Genomic DNA, 17,855 nt, shown 5'->3' on the forward strand with positions numbered 1-17,855 from the left:
GCAAAAGCTTTTGATTCTGTCCATCATGTTGACATTTTGAGAATTATAGGAAAAATTAAGGTGAAGGAGTACATGCATAGATGAATAAGTAATTTTCTGTTAAATAGAAAAGGTAGAGTTAAAATCAGGGAGTCAGTATCACCCGCAAAGGATGTTTATGGGGTACAAAAACTGTGCTGGGCCTTGTTTTGTTCACCAATGAGACTTTTCCCTATAAAACAATAGAGTCAGCAAGTTTGCAGGTGTATGTTTGGTGGAAGCTGCTAATATAAAGGATCAACACACTTTACAGAGCTTTTTGGATAACCTGGCCATTTGGTCCAAATCTAAAAATATGGAGCTCAATGCAAAAAAAAAAAAAAAAAAAAAAGGTGATACATTTATAGATTTAAATCCATGATAACCATATGCTGTAAATAATATGATATTGGAGGGGGTTAATAGGGAATTAAGATAAAAATTTGTTATTTGAAGCAAATTTGATGGAAGTTGTCAAAAATATTAAGGATGTATTTTATACTGTTTATCAGAAGAGAAAAATATTCCAATTTTCAAATCATTGGGAAGACTGAATATGAAATATTTTAGATCAATATGCACATACGACAGCTGGAAAGGATACAATGTTACTATACAAGATAGATAAAAGGTGTGAATAAGATAAGATATACTAGGTTGGGAGTGTTATCCCTCTATAAAGTTACCTGTGGACTTACTAAAAGGGACATTATACCTGCATACAAAAGCATAAAAAGTGAAGACATTATAGTGAAACCTGGGTAAGGAAATTAAAATTTTTCAACAAAAGACTAGGAACAAAAAGCTTTATACACTGGTACATTGACAGTAAGGGGTACTTTTCATAGGGCATTCCACCATGCTCCCGATGTACTATCTCAAGTATTGGGGGGGGCAAGGCTTGGCTCATTTAAAGAAAGTTTAGATCAGATGCCTGTATAAGGGTGTTTGTCTTCTATTACTGTTGGATCACACTCTTTGACAGCGTATAAGTGCCAGGTCGTTAACAATATACATGAATTCTGTTTGCTTTTAAGAGGCACTCGATTAGGGAGAGCACATAAGAAAAAAGTTAAGATGGTATATTTAAATGCGATTGTTTAAAGGGTGTGCAGATGTACTGGAACATGTTAACTCTGTGCACTACTAAAAAATGCATTTTTGTACAGGTATTTTCTGCAATTTTGGACCAATTTTTTGGTTCACTTGTATAACTGTCAGAAAGCTGAAAATTAATTTGCAGGGCTATTTAAGGGAAATAAATGTTTGCTCCCCTTTGAGTACAGTAGCTTTTCATTTAATAATACCTCATGCTGAAAATCCAACAAGTAATAAACGTATGTAGTATTGAAAAAGTTATCCTCGCAATTTGGAAGTAATTTAAGAAATTAACTATTGATGATACAAGTACATTATATTGTAAAATAAATACATTATTTCTGTAAGATTCAAACATGGATTTGGAATGGATCTATTTTATGTGCATATTTTGTAAGTTGTATTTGAGGGGTCATTCATATTGATTGGTTGATTTGATGCATTTTATAAATGACAGATACCGGAGAGTCTGTATCCCTTAAAGGGCATTTGCCAAGGCACTAGAGTTTATTTATTGACATTTAACTTGGCAAGTCCACTGGGTCAAACACCCATTTTCAGTGGAGGCCCTAGGAGAAAAGCTCCACACAATAACATTTAACACCGTGACATATTACAGTACATTAAATGTAGAGAGATATTACAGTTAGTCAGAAACTAAGTTAAAGTAAAAAGCAACTTGTTTATAGCAGTATATATATATATATATATATATATATATATATATATATATATATATGATAATGAGATTAAGGGTAGGTTTAAGGTGGCTTTTTTGGATTACAGGGGCATGAGGGTTTTTTGAGGTAATGTTTTTTTTTTTTTTAAGCAAATTTAAAGGTTTTTAAACAGCCAATTTGAGTTGCATGGGGGGCAAATTATTCCATAGTTTAACAATGCTATGGGAGTATAGACTCTTTTATTGGGTTTGGTAACCTTTAGAAGCTGCTTGCTAGAGGATTTAAGAGTCTGTGTTGGAATATAAATATGAAGGATGGAGTCGAGTGCTGGGCAGCTGTTAGATTTAAAGAAAATAGTTTGTGGGCTAGAGTCAATTGGGTATAACTGAGGAAGTGGAAAAAGTCTAACCAGTTCAATTCTGAAATTGCATGGCACTGGTGTGTACAGTTAGGCTGGCCTGAGGCAAATTTTGCTATTTTGTAATAGCAGGATTGGAGTTTGTTGCTGAGAGAGGAGTGCAGGTTAGTAAAAATGGTACTTCTATGTAGGAGAGATGGGATAATTAAGCTACTAGCCAGTTTTGTTCTAGTGTGGTTGTCTAGGTAGAGTTTGACTATAAAGTTTGCCAAGTTTAAGGTTTTCTTTATTGCATTGAGAATATGAGGTTCGAAAGTGAGTTTGTCATTGACAATGATGCCGAGTAATTTTGCAGTCTTTACAATTTCAATTTCTGTATGATCTAATGAAAGGATTTTAAAATTGGTAGGTGGGGGGGTTGTAGAGAAAAGTAATTGATTTTTTGGGGGGGTTAATAGTAGCTGAGCATTGTTTAGCTAGGTTTCTATGATTCTGAATGCATTTTGTGTGGCTGAGAGAAGGTCTGGGAAGTTATTGGAGATTGAAATAATGGTGAAATCGTCTGAGTATTGGATGAGTTTTTTTTTTTTTTTTTGGTGGAGATCGTTGATGAATGTATTAGAGTAGGGGCCCTAGAATGGATCCTTGTGGGGCTCCTATGTTATTATTTACTTGATACTGTGATTGTTCATTTTGCTACTTTAACTGACTGTTCCTTTTTGTTTAGGTAGGACAGGAACCATGTAAGAGAGTTGGGGGAGCAACCTAGCTTTGCTAGTTGGTTTATCAGCTTGGTATGTGACACTGCATCTGAAGCCTTTGATAGATCCAGTAATAGAACTGAAGTAGGGAGACCAGAATCAATGACTTTGTTCACAGTATCAGGGAAAGAGAGAAGAGCTGTGATGATGGTATGAGTAGGATGGAAACCATGTTGGGTGGGGGCAAAAAGGTCATTGTCAGAGAAGTATTTAAGTAGTTGAATCTGCACGCATTTTTTTAAGATTTTTGATAATGGAGATAGTATAGAGAAGATGGGGCGTTAGTTTGAGAGGTCATGGGAATTTCTTCCTTTATATAAAGGAGTTATAATAGTTTTGTTCCACAACTGGCCAACATAACATTCAGAAGTGGAGCAGTTTAGAAGAGTGCTAACTGGATATGCAATTGCTTTTGCTGCAGGTTGAAGGTATTTGGGAGGTAGATTATCAGTGGAAGGAGAGCATGGTTTTAGTTTGGTTAGAAGTTTGAGTATGAAAGAGATGCGCATAGGTTGAATTGTAAAGGAATGTGTTATCGAAATGTTAGAGGGCGGTATGGTGGTGATATTATGTGCAGACTTGTGTCCTGAGAGTTAGTTGGCGAATATTTGATTAAGTTTTAAATGCTAGTGATAAAGTGGGTGTTAACGTTATGGGCAATTTGTTGTGGGCTCTTAGGTGAGGGAGATGGGTTTTGTAAGGGGCCTGGACTGAGACTGATTTCCAGAACTTTTTAGGGTTGCTAGACTGGATGGTTAGCTTGTAGGAAAAGTAATTTTTTTTTTGTCTTGTATGAGTAGTTTCTTGGCTTTATTCCTAAGTTGTTTGTAGTTAATCTCATTTAGTTGTGATTTGTTTCTTTGCCATAGTTTCCATGCACAGTCTCTGTGAAGAAGTTGTTTGGTGTGTTTTGTTAACTAAGGGGCATGATTGTTTGCTCCTTTTGGTTCGAAGAGGGGACGGGCTGTTAAGGGTTTCTAGGAAGAGTTTGCGGCATCGTCTTAAGGGGAGAGTTGTTAGTGGGAACTGTATACTTGTTTACCCCCTCCCCCCCATTCCTTATAACTTTGTTTGTAGCTCACACTGAGAAGTTATACCAATCTCCACTCCCAGTCTGGATGTATTGCCAGAAAGTGTCCAAAGCAAGACGTGCATGGAGGAAAGTAAACCTGTAAGATTAAAGTTGTGGGCCAGCAAAAGTGTAGTATGGGTGGCCACTGTTGCTCATCTCCTCCGGTCTGAATTGGTGTTGGTTATGGTACAGTGTTCTGAGGTGACCTTGCTGGAATCTACGGAGCTGCAGTCTTTTAAAGGAGGAGGTCACGTCCCCTTTCTTGTAAAAAGGAAAAGCCAGAGACAGGAAGGAAGAGCAGTCCTCTTGCAGAGAGAGCGGGAGACGGGCTGCGAGGAGGGGCAATAGAGAGTGAAAACGTGTATCAGAGAAATTTGGCTAGGAGAGTAAGCTTTTGTTTCCTGATGTGGAGGCTGCTACAAAAATTTACAACCAGAAGCTGCTGTAAAGAAGCAGAGACTTGGTCAGTAAGCAACCAGCATGATTTAGACTGGAGAGGAAAGACTATTAACTGTTTTCTTTTGAGAGACGTTTGAATTAACAATGTTACAGAGAGATATGCTTGCATTTCATTTCAAGTTGAATACCTCATTGTACATAAAGTGCACTTAAATGTAAAGCATAGTCTCCATGGTGTTGAATGTAATACAGTTGTAAAATAACTATTTTGTCATTGAATCCACTCACAACAAAAATCTGAAAAATCCCACTTGTCACAATTTACCCAGCCTCCCAAGCATATATTTATATGCAACTGGGAGAGTGGGTCATATTTCCTCCTTTCTGAACACAAATTCTTCACCTCTAATTTATGAATTGTGTACATATACATACACACAGACACACCACTGTGGGATTTTGAACTTCAGTCTGGTATTTGCTTACATTTTTGTCCCAGAATTTTAATTTATTTTAGAACCTGCAGACATTACTTTTGAATAATAGAAAATATTTTACTTTATGTAACCTTTTAATGAGGTGAAAGTTGTAGGTTTATGTTGAAATGTGCTGTACAGATGTTTAAAGACTGGACAGATTGTGAACGTTTATAGGGCTGTAAAATGTTTTACGTAAATTCTTACCACCGTGTTTTTACTAAAGAATGTCATCGTAAGTGTTAAAGTATTATAGTTTGCCACGTGGCTCTGGAAACCATGCTGTGGCATCTTAGTGAGCGTCAGACTTGTGTCATTCCTGGTTCATTGTTGACATTGCATGCGCTGGTTTAGTTGCTTCCACTGTAATACTGTTGTATTTTCTTGCCTTTCTCATTTCTCCATTGTACTCGCTAAAATTGCCTTAACCCGCTGATTCTGCCTTAAGAACCCCGTCTCTCTATCAACATCCTTATGGGTTCTGCTTCAGCTTGTACTGGGCTTTCTTTATTCACATGTGCTTCCATTTATTTCTGTTTTGTATTGTTTAATTGCATAGCTGTGTTATAGTATGCATTTGTATTGTTTATGGCTGTAGTATAAAAAATTGTTTATTTTGCTATGACTGTGAATACTTGTGTACAACTTTTTCAGTGTGTTTTAAAGTTACATACTTCTAAGCTGTCTTTCCCCAAAGGTATGATGTTCATCGTGCATACAGCTGCAGTCATAACAGATGGGTTCTCCTGCCGACAGGCGGGTCCTCAGTCGGCCGAATTCCAAAGTCTAGGTCCGGCGTCAGTTGTCGTCGCTTCTTCCCTGACGTCAGTGCGACAGGGGTATAAAGGAACCAGCCGATGCCATTTTCTTCCATCTTTCTTGCCGCGCGGTGCCTGAAGCAGAAGCAGTTCGCAAGTGCCGGTCGGCCAGCTCCTGAAATTACGAAAATTTTGAAACCGAAATCTTCTTGAAAGCTAAGTACCCCGTTGGGGAAACTTTTCTTGCCTCAGACCGATGTCAGACAAAGTTAATTATTGTATTTCATGTGGGAAGCAAATACAGCATAAGGATTTCCATTCCCTCTGTATACCTTGTTTAGGCCCAGACCACGACGTCTCAGTCTGTCACTTTTGTGCTACATTCAACAAACGCACCATTAAGCATTGGGCGGAGTTTGCCCAGCATTATTTTGGAAAAACATTTAACTATATTATGTCGTCTGATACTCCGACTCCAGTTTTGTCTAAAAAACGCAAAGATAAGGACTGACACACGAGGTCCGCGGCCTCTACCGACACCACGCCAAAGCCGACTACACGTGGTCCGGTTCTCAGCGAGGCACCTACGCAGCCCCTGACTACCGACGACACTTCATTGGCGGTGTCTCCTGTGCCCGAGGTCGCAGGCTCCTCGGCCCACACCCCGACTACAGATACCGAAGCCACTCTTGACATTGAACCTCAAAATGTGGACAGGTCTACCTCCACTCAAGGTGTCTTACCTTCCTCTTCTTTCTCCATCAAGGCTTTCACTAAGTCTAAAGCAGCCATGCACTCTGAGACAAGCTACACAGGGCCCATCTCCAGGCCCCATGCCTAAAAAACAGATGCTTAAAATGGCTGAGGATTTAATTACTCTTATCAGGGGTTCTCAACCCCCACCGGACAAAAGGCCCAGAGTGGAGGAAGAATCCCCCTCCTCTGATCAGGGCTCCATTATTTCAGTGCACTCTGATGATCAGGAACATTCTTACTCCCCTTTTGAAGACTCTGATGCGGAGGAGCCCATTCCTTCTGTATCCCCACCCCCCAGAGGATTACTCATTTGGGGAAACTTTGCATACCTTAAGGGAACACTTCCACTGGGAAGGCCAAGATTATTCAGATTCCAAGAAAAGGCTTAGGGAATTTCTCTTACTACCTCAGCACAGGCATCTGGCTATACCTCCTGTCTTGGACATCCTAGATGATGTTTACTCGGAGGCCTGCCTAAACCCAGACTCTCTGCCTCCAGCCCCAGTTAAGCCTGACAGGTACTTCAGGGTTCCTGACTCACACCAATTTCTATACAAAAGCCATGCTGCTGACCCAGAAACCATCTCACAGGGCCCCAAGGGAATTAAGGCCTCCACTGCTAAAAATCCATTACCTTCCGAGAGAGATTCCAGATCCTTAGAAAGGTGGGGAAAAAAGGTATATACCTCGGCTACCTTAACCATGAGGGCCTTAAACTGTCAGTTCCATATGTTAAAATACCAACAGTTTTTGTTATCACAATTGAAAAGTAAAATGTCACAACCTGAACAACCAGACTTGAAGGAGTTGCAGGATTTGATGCATAATGCAGAACAAGTGGGTAAGCATACCTTACAATGTGGTTTTGATGCTCTAGAGGCCTCGTGTAGAGCTGCTGTTACAGGATCAGTCATACGTAGACATGCCTGGCTCAAGGAACAAACCTTGCCTGATCATGTCAAAGCTAAATTATTAGATGCTCCTCTTCAAAAGGATGTATTATTTGGTGCTAATGCTTAGGAGGTATTAAGGAAAATGGAGGAAAAGGCTAAATCAATGCAAACTGTGAAAGATTTTCTACAGGTACAACCCCCACGTTTCAGTAGAAATTGGCCTTCCAAAAATTGGTCCTTTCCAGCCACGGACAGACCCCAAAGAGGCAGATACAGGCGCCCGAGGGGCAGAGGACAATCCCAAGGATCCTTTAGAGGCAGACAATGGCAAGCTCCTACACAAAGAGGTGGTGAGGATAACTCGCAATCATTCAGAAAGCAAGCCCAATGACTTTCCCCTTTGCATGCCAAGCAAGACTCAAATGGCAGCCCCCTTAGGAGGAAAGCTGGCATTATTTTCAAAAAATTGGCATATTGTTACAAAAGACAAATGGATCCTGGACATTATAAACAGAGGCTACAGATTCCATTTTCACACCCTTCCAGAAATGAGAGGCTTGCCAAACCTGCCACACAATCAAAGGGCAGAGGCACAAAGGCAAATTACAGATCTCATAGACATGAAAGCTATTCAAGAGGTACCCAAGCACGAACAAGATCAAGGTTTTTATTCCAGGCTATTCCTGGTACCAAGGAAGGGAAAAGATTGGAGACCTATCCATCCTAAACACATTTCTACTGGTACCAAAATTCAAGATGCTCACTCTACAGCAACTTCTTCCCATGCTGGGCAAGGAGTCTTGGCTGGTAACACTGGACCTCAAGGAGGCATACCTGTATGTCCCAATCAGACAAAATTGCAGAAGATACCTCACATTTCTTGCAGGTTCAACCCATTATCAATTGTCTGCATTGCCCTTTGGCTTATCTACTGCGCCCAGAGTATTCACAAAATACCTGGCATCAGTAATTGCCTACTGCAGACTTCAAGGGATACAAATATACCCCTATTTGGATGACTGCCTGATCCAAGTGGACAGCAAGGTCATTCTTCTGAAACATCTGGCTTATGTAATAATGTTGTTGAACTCTCTGGGATACACAGTCAGCAAAAAGAAATCAAGGCTAATACCCTCTCGGAAGATAATTTTCCTGGGTGCCAACTTGGACACAAACACCCAGATGGCCTACCTCATGCCAGAGAAGCAGGGGCAACTAACTCAATACTTCAGAGCACTAGCAAATTGCACCAGGCTGACTGCAAGGAAAATCCTGCAGGCTCTGGGATTCATGGCATCTTGCATCTTACTAATCCCATGTGCAAAGCTGCATATGAGGAAACTTCAATGGTACCTGAAAAACATATGGTCTCAACACAGCCACAGTTTGGAAACAATACCACTAATTCCATGTCTGCAAAAGGAATTTCTGTAGTGGGCTCAAGCATGCCAAACAAACACAGGTCTTCCATTCAGCAAGCCTCAAGCAAATCAAGTCATCACAACAGACGCCTCGGACTATGCATGGGGGGCGCACATGACAGATCGGTGCATTCAGGGCAAATGGTCCCAAAAAGAAAAGCACCTTCACATCAGTCAGAAGGAAATGCTAGCAGTAATAAATACTATTATAGCTTTTAAGGACCTTCTCCAACCAGGTCAACTATTAATAAGAACGGACAACACCACAGTTATGTGGTATATAAACAAACAGGGAGGAACACATTCCTACCCCCTATGCAGACTGGCCATGTCACTTTGGAACATGGCCATGAACTTACAAATCGAACTACAAGCACAGTACTTGCCAGGCAAGGAAAACACGCTGGCAGACAACCTAAGCAGAAATGTGACAGATCCACACGAATGGAAGTGCATCCAAAGGTTTTTACAGAAATAATCCAAGCATGGGGAAGGCCAGACATAGATTTCTTTGCCTCCCACAAAAATCACCAATTGACAAAATTCTGCTCAAGGATTTTCCATCCAAAGGCCTGGAGAGTGGACGCTCTCTCTTTCAGTTGGACATCAATGACAGTTTATGCCTTCCCACCTCTTCCTCTGCTGCCCAAAGTTCTATTGAAAACCAGAGCAGACAGACCAAAGATGATTCTCATTGCTCCGGACTGGCCAAGACAACACTGGTACCCACTCCTGAGGAGCCTGACGCATTCCCCACCATGGACCCTGCCTCTAATGCCTCTTCTTCTGACTCAGCACAACTTCAAAACTCTTCACAGCCAGCTAAAAACACTCAATCTAGCCACATGGAAGATTCCTTAGCATGACAACAGACCCTACTCTCCAAGGAGGTGCAGGATGTCATTTTGGAGGCCAGAAGGCCATCAACTAGAAAAGCTTACTCCGCAAAATGGAAACGGTTTTGTGTCTGGAATGAGAAAAAGGGCCAGGATCCTGGAAAACTGAATTTACCTCAAATACTACAGTATCTAGCTGAGCTGCTAAGCAGTGGACTTTCATTCTCCTCCATCAAAATCCATGCCTCAGCCATTTCTGCAGAATACAACACTGATCCACCCTTATTCTCTCACCCTCTCTTAAGACAGTTCCTCAGAGGGGCCAAGAATCTAAGACCCCCAAGGAAACAACCAGTACCTGCTTGGGATCTCAATTTCATTCTGGAAAAACTGACCTTGCCTCCCTTTGAGCCAGCTGCCTCATCAGATTTGCAATATTTGTCTTGGAAAACAGCTTTCCTTCTGGCTATTACCTCAGCCCGTAGAGTTTCAGAACTACAAGTTCTCATGGCTGTGCAGCCTTTTATCATCTTCCATCAGGACAGGGTTTCCTTACGAACCAACCCGTCCTTTATGCCTAAAGTGGTATCCAGGGTAGCTTTGAATCAGGCCATACACTTGCCTACCTTTTATCCTAATCCTCCGAACAAAGGGGAGAGATTACTGCATTCCTTGGACATCCACAGACAATTACGTTATTATCTGGACAGAACAAAGCCTTTCAGAAAATCAGAACAGCTCTTTGTGTCCTATGCTGTAGAAGCTCAAGGAAAGCCAATTTCGAAACAGACAGTCTCAAAATGGATAGCCCACTGCATATGCTTTTGCTATTCTTTTCATGGCAAAACTGTACCTACAGGCATCAGATCTCACTCCACAAGGGCCACAGCTACCTCTGCAGCTTTCCTCAGAGGAGTTCCTACCAAAGATATTTTGGAAGCAGCCACTTGGAGTTCTGTGCATACCTTCACCAAGCACTACCACCTACCATTATACTCCAAAACTAGAGCAGGCTTTGCCACTGCAGTCTTGCAGGGCATCCTGGCTCCTCCTAGTTCCACCTAGTGCCTACCACCCTTTTCTTAGCTTTGGGATTCTACCCATCTGTTATGACTGCAGCTGTATGCACGATGAACATAGTACAGTTTTGTACCTACCATAAATGTTGGAGTGCTAATACAGTTGCAGTCCAGGTTTCCCTCCCTCCTTCCCCTCTTGGGACAGGCCTATAGGCTAACACATCCTCATACAACCTGATTGGGGTATTCATTTATGGTGTATTTGCTTGCAACTACTGTATTTTGATTATATTGCACTGCTTTATTACACAAATTTATGTATTGCCTTCCTTCTGGGGGCACCTGACATCTGGGGCAAGAAAAACTGAAGAAAATGGCGTCGGCTGGTTCCTTTATACCCCTGTCGCACTGACGTCAGGGAAGAAGCGACGACAACCGACGCCGGACCTAGACTTTGGATTTCGGCCGACCGAGGACCCACCTGGCGGCAGGAGAACCCATCTGTTATGACTGCAGCTGTATTAGCACTCGAACATCTACATTTATGGTAGGTACAAAACTGTGCTTTTGTATACCTTGTGTACCTGCTTGGTTTCCAGGTCTCCATAACTATGTCCTTTCTCCTGTGCTGCTAGCTCTTTTATTACGAGTCACTGGTTGGTCTGTTCTCTGCCCTGGCACTGATGCTGCCTTCTGTAAGTAGTAACTGGAGTTTTTTTGCTTCAATTTTTATCTTACAGGGTGAATTTGGAGTTTATCTAGTTTCGGATGGAAGCAGCAGACCATACCGTTGTAAAATAAAAGCACCTGGATTTGCACATCTGGTAAGCCATCTGTGTAAAACATTTCCTAATCTTGCAGTAACATCCGTGTTCCTCATAACAGTACTGTAGCAGTAAGTAGTTTGTTATAGATTTCTGAAACACAGGTTTTCTTCTGAGTGACCGTTTCGTCCATATAAGCCTCTCTTGCTTTCCCTGCCTATATTGCTACTTTGACATTTTTTAGGTTGCTAGTTGCTTATCGGGAATTACTCTTTCATGCCTAATAGTCTACTGTTATAGTTTCACACTATGTTCTACCTTTTTGGCCTTCCTGTGCAACCTAAACCTCTGTGCAGTACCATATACTCTGTCTGTAGTAAGCTTTTATTTGTTCTGAAAACTGTACGAGTTTCACTTTTATTGTTGGTGTCCCCTACATGGTTTTAATTGCTTTTTTTCTTCAGTATAAAAAGATCTGCTGCAAAGCCATCACTTTGTTGCTGCTAGTGGATCCAAACTGCCTCCTGTAAATATTTTATCAAAATGAGAAAGCAGATTCTTTGATTGATTTGGGTAGAAGTCTGTAATTCTTCAGTAATCCTTTATGTTAAAGCTGTAAATTTCAAGGACCACATGTTGTAGTACCAGTGTGATGTCATAATGACTGACTAGATGCAAGATACAGCTTTGGAACAAAAACTGATGAAATTAAGCAAACATGCAGTTAAGTGTGGATGTGATTTACTGATGTTTGTTCTAGGGCTGCTTGGTTTGGTGCATTTGTTATATGTACATACCTTGAAGTAAAACGGTAGACTTTAAATGCACCATGAGACAAACACGTCATACTTGGCCCTCCATGTCAAGAAGTTTTTAAAAGACCAGTGGGAGAAGAAAACAATGTGCAGACAGTGAAACCATTTTTCTGCTCATCTATCCCATTATATACATGGAATTTACTTCCAAATGGTGGCTACTTTATAGGAAATGGTTGAGACAAAGTTACTGAAAAAAGGCCAGTGGAACATCCTCACCAAGTTGTGCCTCCATCACTCTTTCATCCCACCCCTTCGCTCCCACCACTTTTTATGAAAACTAGACTTTTTTCTCTCCAGGGATCAATGATTCAAGCTCACAATAGAACTCAGGGTAAGTGAGGTAATCCATTCAGGATACATAATCAAGTTCAAGGCCTCCCCATCTACATAGGTAATGCCTCCTGTACCAAAACACTAGATAGATGTTCTTAGTGTTTCACTGTTGCAGTCATCACTTGTGGGTTATCCCTGCTGGGTAGCCCTTGGCTAGCCTGAATGCCAGAGTAAAGGATTTCCTTCCTGTGTCGGCTATTTGGAGACTGTGGCTGACGTCAGTTCATCAGGGCTATAAAGGGTGACTGCTGATGTCCATTACATCAGTCAGTCTTGCCGTGGAGCCTGAAGCAGAAGCAGTTTGCTAGGGCAGCAGTCCCAACCACTGGGCTGCGGACCGATACCAGGCTGTGGAGCACTTGGAACCAGGCCGTCAGATAAGTGAGTGCCTGTATGAGTGTGTGTGTGTCTGTCTGCATGTGTGAGTGAATGCATGCATGAAAGAAAGAGTCTGAATGCATGCATGAAAGAAAGAGTCTGCATGTGTGAGAGAGATCAGGAGAATGAGAGCAATGTGTGAATGAATGAAGAAGTGGCTGTGTGTGTGTGAGAAATCGGAAGAGTGAGAGCGATGTGTGAATGACGTGGTGTGTGTGTGTGTGTGATGGGAAGAGTGAAAGCAATGTGTGAATAAATGAATAAAGAGGCGTGCGTGTGTATGTGTGTGTCTGAGATCGAAAGAATGAGAGCGATGTGTGAATGAGTGTAGGTATGAATGAGGAAGTGTGTGTGTGTGTGTGTGTGTGTGTGTGTGTGTGTGTGTGTGTGTGTGTGTGTGTGTGTGTGTGTGTGTGTGTGTGTGTGTGTGTGTGTGTGTGTCAGTCAGAGAGAGCGAAGAGCGAGAGTAATCCCTGGCAGCAGCATGCTTACCTCAATACTAAAAACACAGCTCAAAAACATCTGGACAAAGTCTGACAGAATGGGGGAACAGAGGCCCCAAAATAGGGGCAGATGTTAAAAATTGCTGTTACAAATATCTGAGAAATTTAGAAAGTTGCTAGAATAACGGGGTTTGTCTTGGCATGCATTTTCCTGAAGGATATGAAGTTTGAAACACAAATGTATATCATTTAGTGACTTCAGTCATCAAATCATCTCAGTCATTTGTCAGAAAATCACAAATTTATTGAGGGAAGATAAAAAATATGAGGCAGAAATCTGGACAGTCTGCAAAAATCTGTACAGTTGAGAGGTATGTCCGATACCACTCAGATTCTGGCACAATTAATCTGGACAAAACCAATGTAGGTAACAGACTAAATACTGCTCTTGAAACTTAATTTTTTTTTTTTTTTTTTAATAAACCTCAACCATACCACTCAACCTCCTGCATAATAAATCTGGACCAAACCAAATAATAGGGGCATATTTCAATTTAAATACTGCAGTTAAAACTTAAGTAAAGGTTGCCAATAGCTTTACCTACATCCACTCAACCTCCCCCACAAGTAAAATGAGTAAAACAGCAAATAGCAGCTACTCCAGGAGTAACTGCTGTTAACTGATTGTATTTCATAGGTTTCAGATAAGCTCTTTCATTTTTCACAGAAAACTCCATCAGATAAAAACAGTTAAAAACAGAAAGACTTAGTTTATAAACTTTATATTAATATAGTATAAAGTTTATAAACTGTCTTCCTGTTTTTAATTGTTTTTATCTGATGAAGTTTTCTGTGAAAAAGGAAAGAGCTCATCTCAAACCTACTGAATCAATTACTTTAATGGCAGTTATTCCTGGAGTAGTGTAACACTTGATGTTTGTGTTTCACTGTTGCAGTCCTTACAAAATGGGTTATCCAGCTCCCGGTAGCCATCAGTCGGCTAGAATACCAAAGTTCTTGTTATACGATGTCGGCTGCCTTCAGTTTAAGCCTGATGTCAGGACATCAGGTACAATGGAAGGCAGCCAACGCCATTTCCTCAGTGTTTCTTTCCACGGAGCCTGAAGCAGAAGATTTTTGCACGATTGACGGTCGGCCGACTATCTTCTTTTTGTATTCCGACTGCTTAGTTGAAGACATCCTCAGATAAGTACCCTGTTGGGGGAACCTCTTTTCTTGATTGAACGGATGTCAGAGAAAGTTAATAACTGTCTTGCCTGTGGAAAACAGATTCTGCACCGTGATTTTTCACTCTTATTGTATTACTTGTTTGGACCTTGAGCACGATGCCCCTAATTGTGTTCTTTGTGCTTCTTTCAACCTGCGTACCATTCATCATAGAGCTAGGATCTTGTTCAAACATTTTGTTTGGCCTAAGTTCGTCGGTATGGCTTCATATGCCCCTAGGAAGTGCAAGGATAAGGACAGCAACAGGTTTAGGGTCAAATTAGCTGGCAACATTCCTGTTAAGTTGGTTGTCGGCCCAGCGGTAGTCAGTGAGGCACTTTCATTGCCCCTGCAGTCAACGGATGTTCAGCCACATGCGTCTGCAGAGACATTTTCTGAGTCCTCCATTCCACAGGCTTCCACTTCGTTTTCAGACCCTCTGCCAGTCCCAACCTCTGATGGATCTGGAGCCGCTAAACAGGTGCTGGCTTCTGAGGCCTCTTTTCTCCTCCTGGAGACTAGATCCAGACCAACCTTGGCTCAGACTACTGCTGTGGCTAGTCCTCCTGAGTCTCTCAGGCTTTCTAGCAAGCCTCCCAGCCGAAAATCTACTCCAAAGCAGGCACCAGCCTCCCCTCGAATGCATCAATCTCAGATGATTAAGATGGCTAGTGATCTCTTGTCCCTTATCAGGGTCTCTCAGCCACCTCCTTCTAAGAAGGCTAAAGAATTGTCCCCAGAAGTTTTGTCTGCCTCAGACTCTGAGGATTCCAGCACTTCTACTGATGAAGAGGGAAACTCTCAACTTTTTTCTGGTTTTGAGGATTCTGAATCTGAAGACTCCATCCCTTCTGCCTCCCCTCCAGAAGATTTCTCTCTTGGAGATGCTCTGAATACTCTTAGGGAGCATTTCAAATGGGAAAGCCAGGACTACCCTCAGTCTAATAAAAGGATTAGGGAATTCTTGGATTTGCCACAGCATAAGCCTTTGGCTATCCCCCTGGTTTTGGAAGTTTTTGTTGATGTTTTCATGGATAATTCTTTGACTCCTGATTCTGTTCCTCCTGCTCCTAGAAAGCCTGACAGGTATTATAGAGTTCCTGATTCTCATCAGTTCCTTTTTAAGAATCCTACTGCAGATCCAGAGATTTCTCAAGGCCCTAAAGGTGTTAACGCCACGGTTGCTAAAAATTCTTTTCTTTCTGACAGGGAATCTAGGGCCTTGGGTAGGTGGGGTAAAAAGGTTTATACTTCTTCCACCCTGGCTATTAGGTCTGTTAATTGTCTTTTTCATATGCTTAAGTATTAGCATACTTTGGAGGCCATTAAGACTAAAATTGCTGGTGTTCCTTCCCTGGTTGAGAGTTAGGACATGCAAGATTAATTGAATTCTGCCACTCTTGTCACTAAACATTCTCTACATTGTGGTTTTGACACTTTGGAGGCTTCTTGCAGGGCAGCAGCCACTGGTTCTGTTATTAGAAGACATGCTTGGCTCAGGGAACAGCCTCTTTCTGAACCTGTCAAATCTAAATTACTGGATGTACCTTTGCACAAGGACAATCTTTTTGGTAGCAAAGCAGAAGAGGTGTTGAAAAAGTTGGAGGATAAGGCCAAATCTATGCAAACTGTTAAGGATTTTCTGCAAGTTCAGCCTCCTCGCTTTAGAAAGCATTACCCTTCTAAGAATTGGGCAGGGTCGCACTAGGCCTAGGGGTTACAGGTCTTCTAGGGGACAGACTTCCACCCCTCAAAAGGCTAAGCACTGGCAGTTTTCATCTTCAAAACTGGGGAGTTCTAAGCAAACTTCCCAAAGCAAGCATTCCCAATGACTCCAGCCTTCCTCTGCCTTCTGCGGGTCCAGGGTTTCCTTTGGGGGGGGGAAGGTTAGCCATTTTTGCAGATGTGGTACTCCATCACAGACAAATGAGTGCTCAAAATAGTATCCCAAAGCTACAAGTTCTCCTTTCACACCTTCCCGGTTCACCAAGGATACCCAGATAATCCCCCCTCTTCAAAGGGCAGAAGCAGAAAAACAAGTTGTTTCTTTGCTAAACCTGGGAGCAATAGAGCCTACACTGCAGATAGGCCAGGGTTTCTACTAAAGACTTTTCCTGGTTCTCAAAAAAGGGGGCACCTGGCTCCCGTTTCTGGATTTGTCCATTGTAAACACTTTTCTGGTGATTCCCAAGTTCAAAATGCTCACTCTTCAGCAGTTGCTGCCAATGCTGGCCAAGGATTCCTGGCTGGTGACTTTGAATCTCAAAGAAGCTTATCTGCACATCCCAATAAGGGAAAGCTGCAGGCAGATGTTCATCGTGCATACAGCTGCAGTAATCACAGATGGGTTTTCAGCCGTCAGGCGGTCCCTCGGTCGGCCGAATTCCAAAGTCTTGGTCCAGCGTCGGTTGTCGTCGCTTACTCTTCTGATGTCAGGAAGGCCAGAGTATATAAGACACAGCCGACGCCATGTTCTCCAGTCTTTTTTGCCGCGCGGTGCCCGAAGCAGAAGCAGTTCGCAAGTGCCGGTCGGCCAGCTCCTGAATTACGAAAATAATTGGAACCGAAGTCTTCATTAAAGCGAAGTACCCCGTTGGGGAACCTTTTCTTGCCTCAGACCGATGTCAGAAAAAGTTAATAATTGTATTTCTTGTGGGAAGCAAATACCGCATAAGGATTTCCATTCCCTTTGCATACCTTGTTTGGGCCCTGACCTCGCCTCGGGCTGTCGCTTTCGCTACCTTCAATAAATGCACTATCAAGCCGGGCGGAGTTCGCCCAACACTACTTTGGTAAAGCTTTTGACTATAAAATGTCGTCGGACACTCCGACTACCGTTTTGTCCAAAAAATGCAAGGAAAAGGACTGACACGCGAGGCCCTCGGTCCCCGCCGACACCACGCCAAAACAGGCTACACGTGGTCCGGTACTCAGCGAGACGCCTTTGCAGTCTCTGACTACCGACGACACTCCTTTGGCGGTGTCCTCTGTACCCGAGACCGCTGGGTCCTCGGCCCTTTCCCAGACTACAACCGAAGCCCCTGCTAATGTCGAGCCTACTAATGTGGACAGGTCCACTTCCACCCATGGTGTATTTAGGCCCTAGTCTGCTTTTTCAATTAAGGCCTTTACTAAATCCAAAGCAGCCAGGCATCCCACAAGGCCTGTTCCGCAGGGCCCACCTCCTGGACACATGCCTAAGAAACAGATGCTTAAAATGGCTGAGGATCTAATTACTCTTATCAGAGGTTCTCAGCCCCCTCCTGACAAGAGGCCCAGAGTGGAGGAAGAATACCACTCTTCTGACCAGGAATCCATTTTATCAGAACATTCTGATGCAGAGGAAC

The 17,855-nt window shown here is 42.4% G+C and overlaps 1 protein-coding gene across 1 annotated transcript in view; it reads left to right on the forward strand.

Moving 5' to 3' along the window:
• Positions 1-17,855, forward strand: part of NDUFS2 (NADH:ubiquinone oxidoreductase core subunit S2) — a 488,454-nt gene that overhangs the window by 222,822 nt on the left and 247,777 nt on the right. The window contains exon 12 of the mRNA XM_044089959.1: positions 11,286-11,369. Within this exon, the coding sequence (XP_043945894.1) occupies positions 11,286-11,369 (84 nt within the window). The remainder of the gene's footprint in view (positions 1-11,285; positions 11,370-17,855) is intronic.

Source organism: Protopterus annectens, chromosome 12.part0 (assembly GCF_019279795.1).
Source record: "Protopterus annectens isolate FY-2018-M chromosome 12.part0, PAN1.0, whole genome shotgun sequence".
Taxonomy (NCBI): Eukaryota; Metazoa; Chordata; order Ceratodontiformes; family Protopteridae; genus Protopterus; species Protopterus annectens.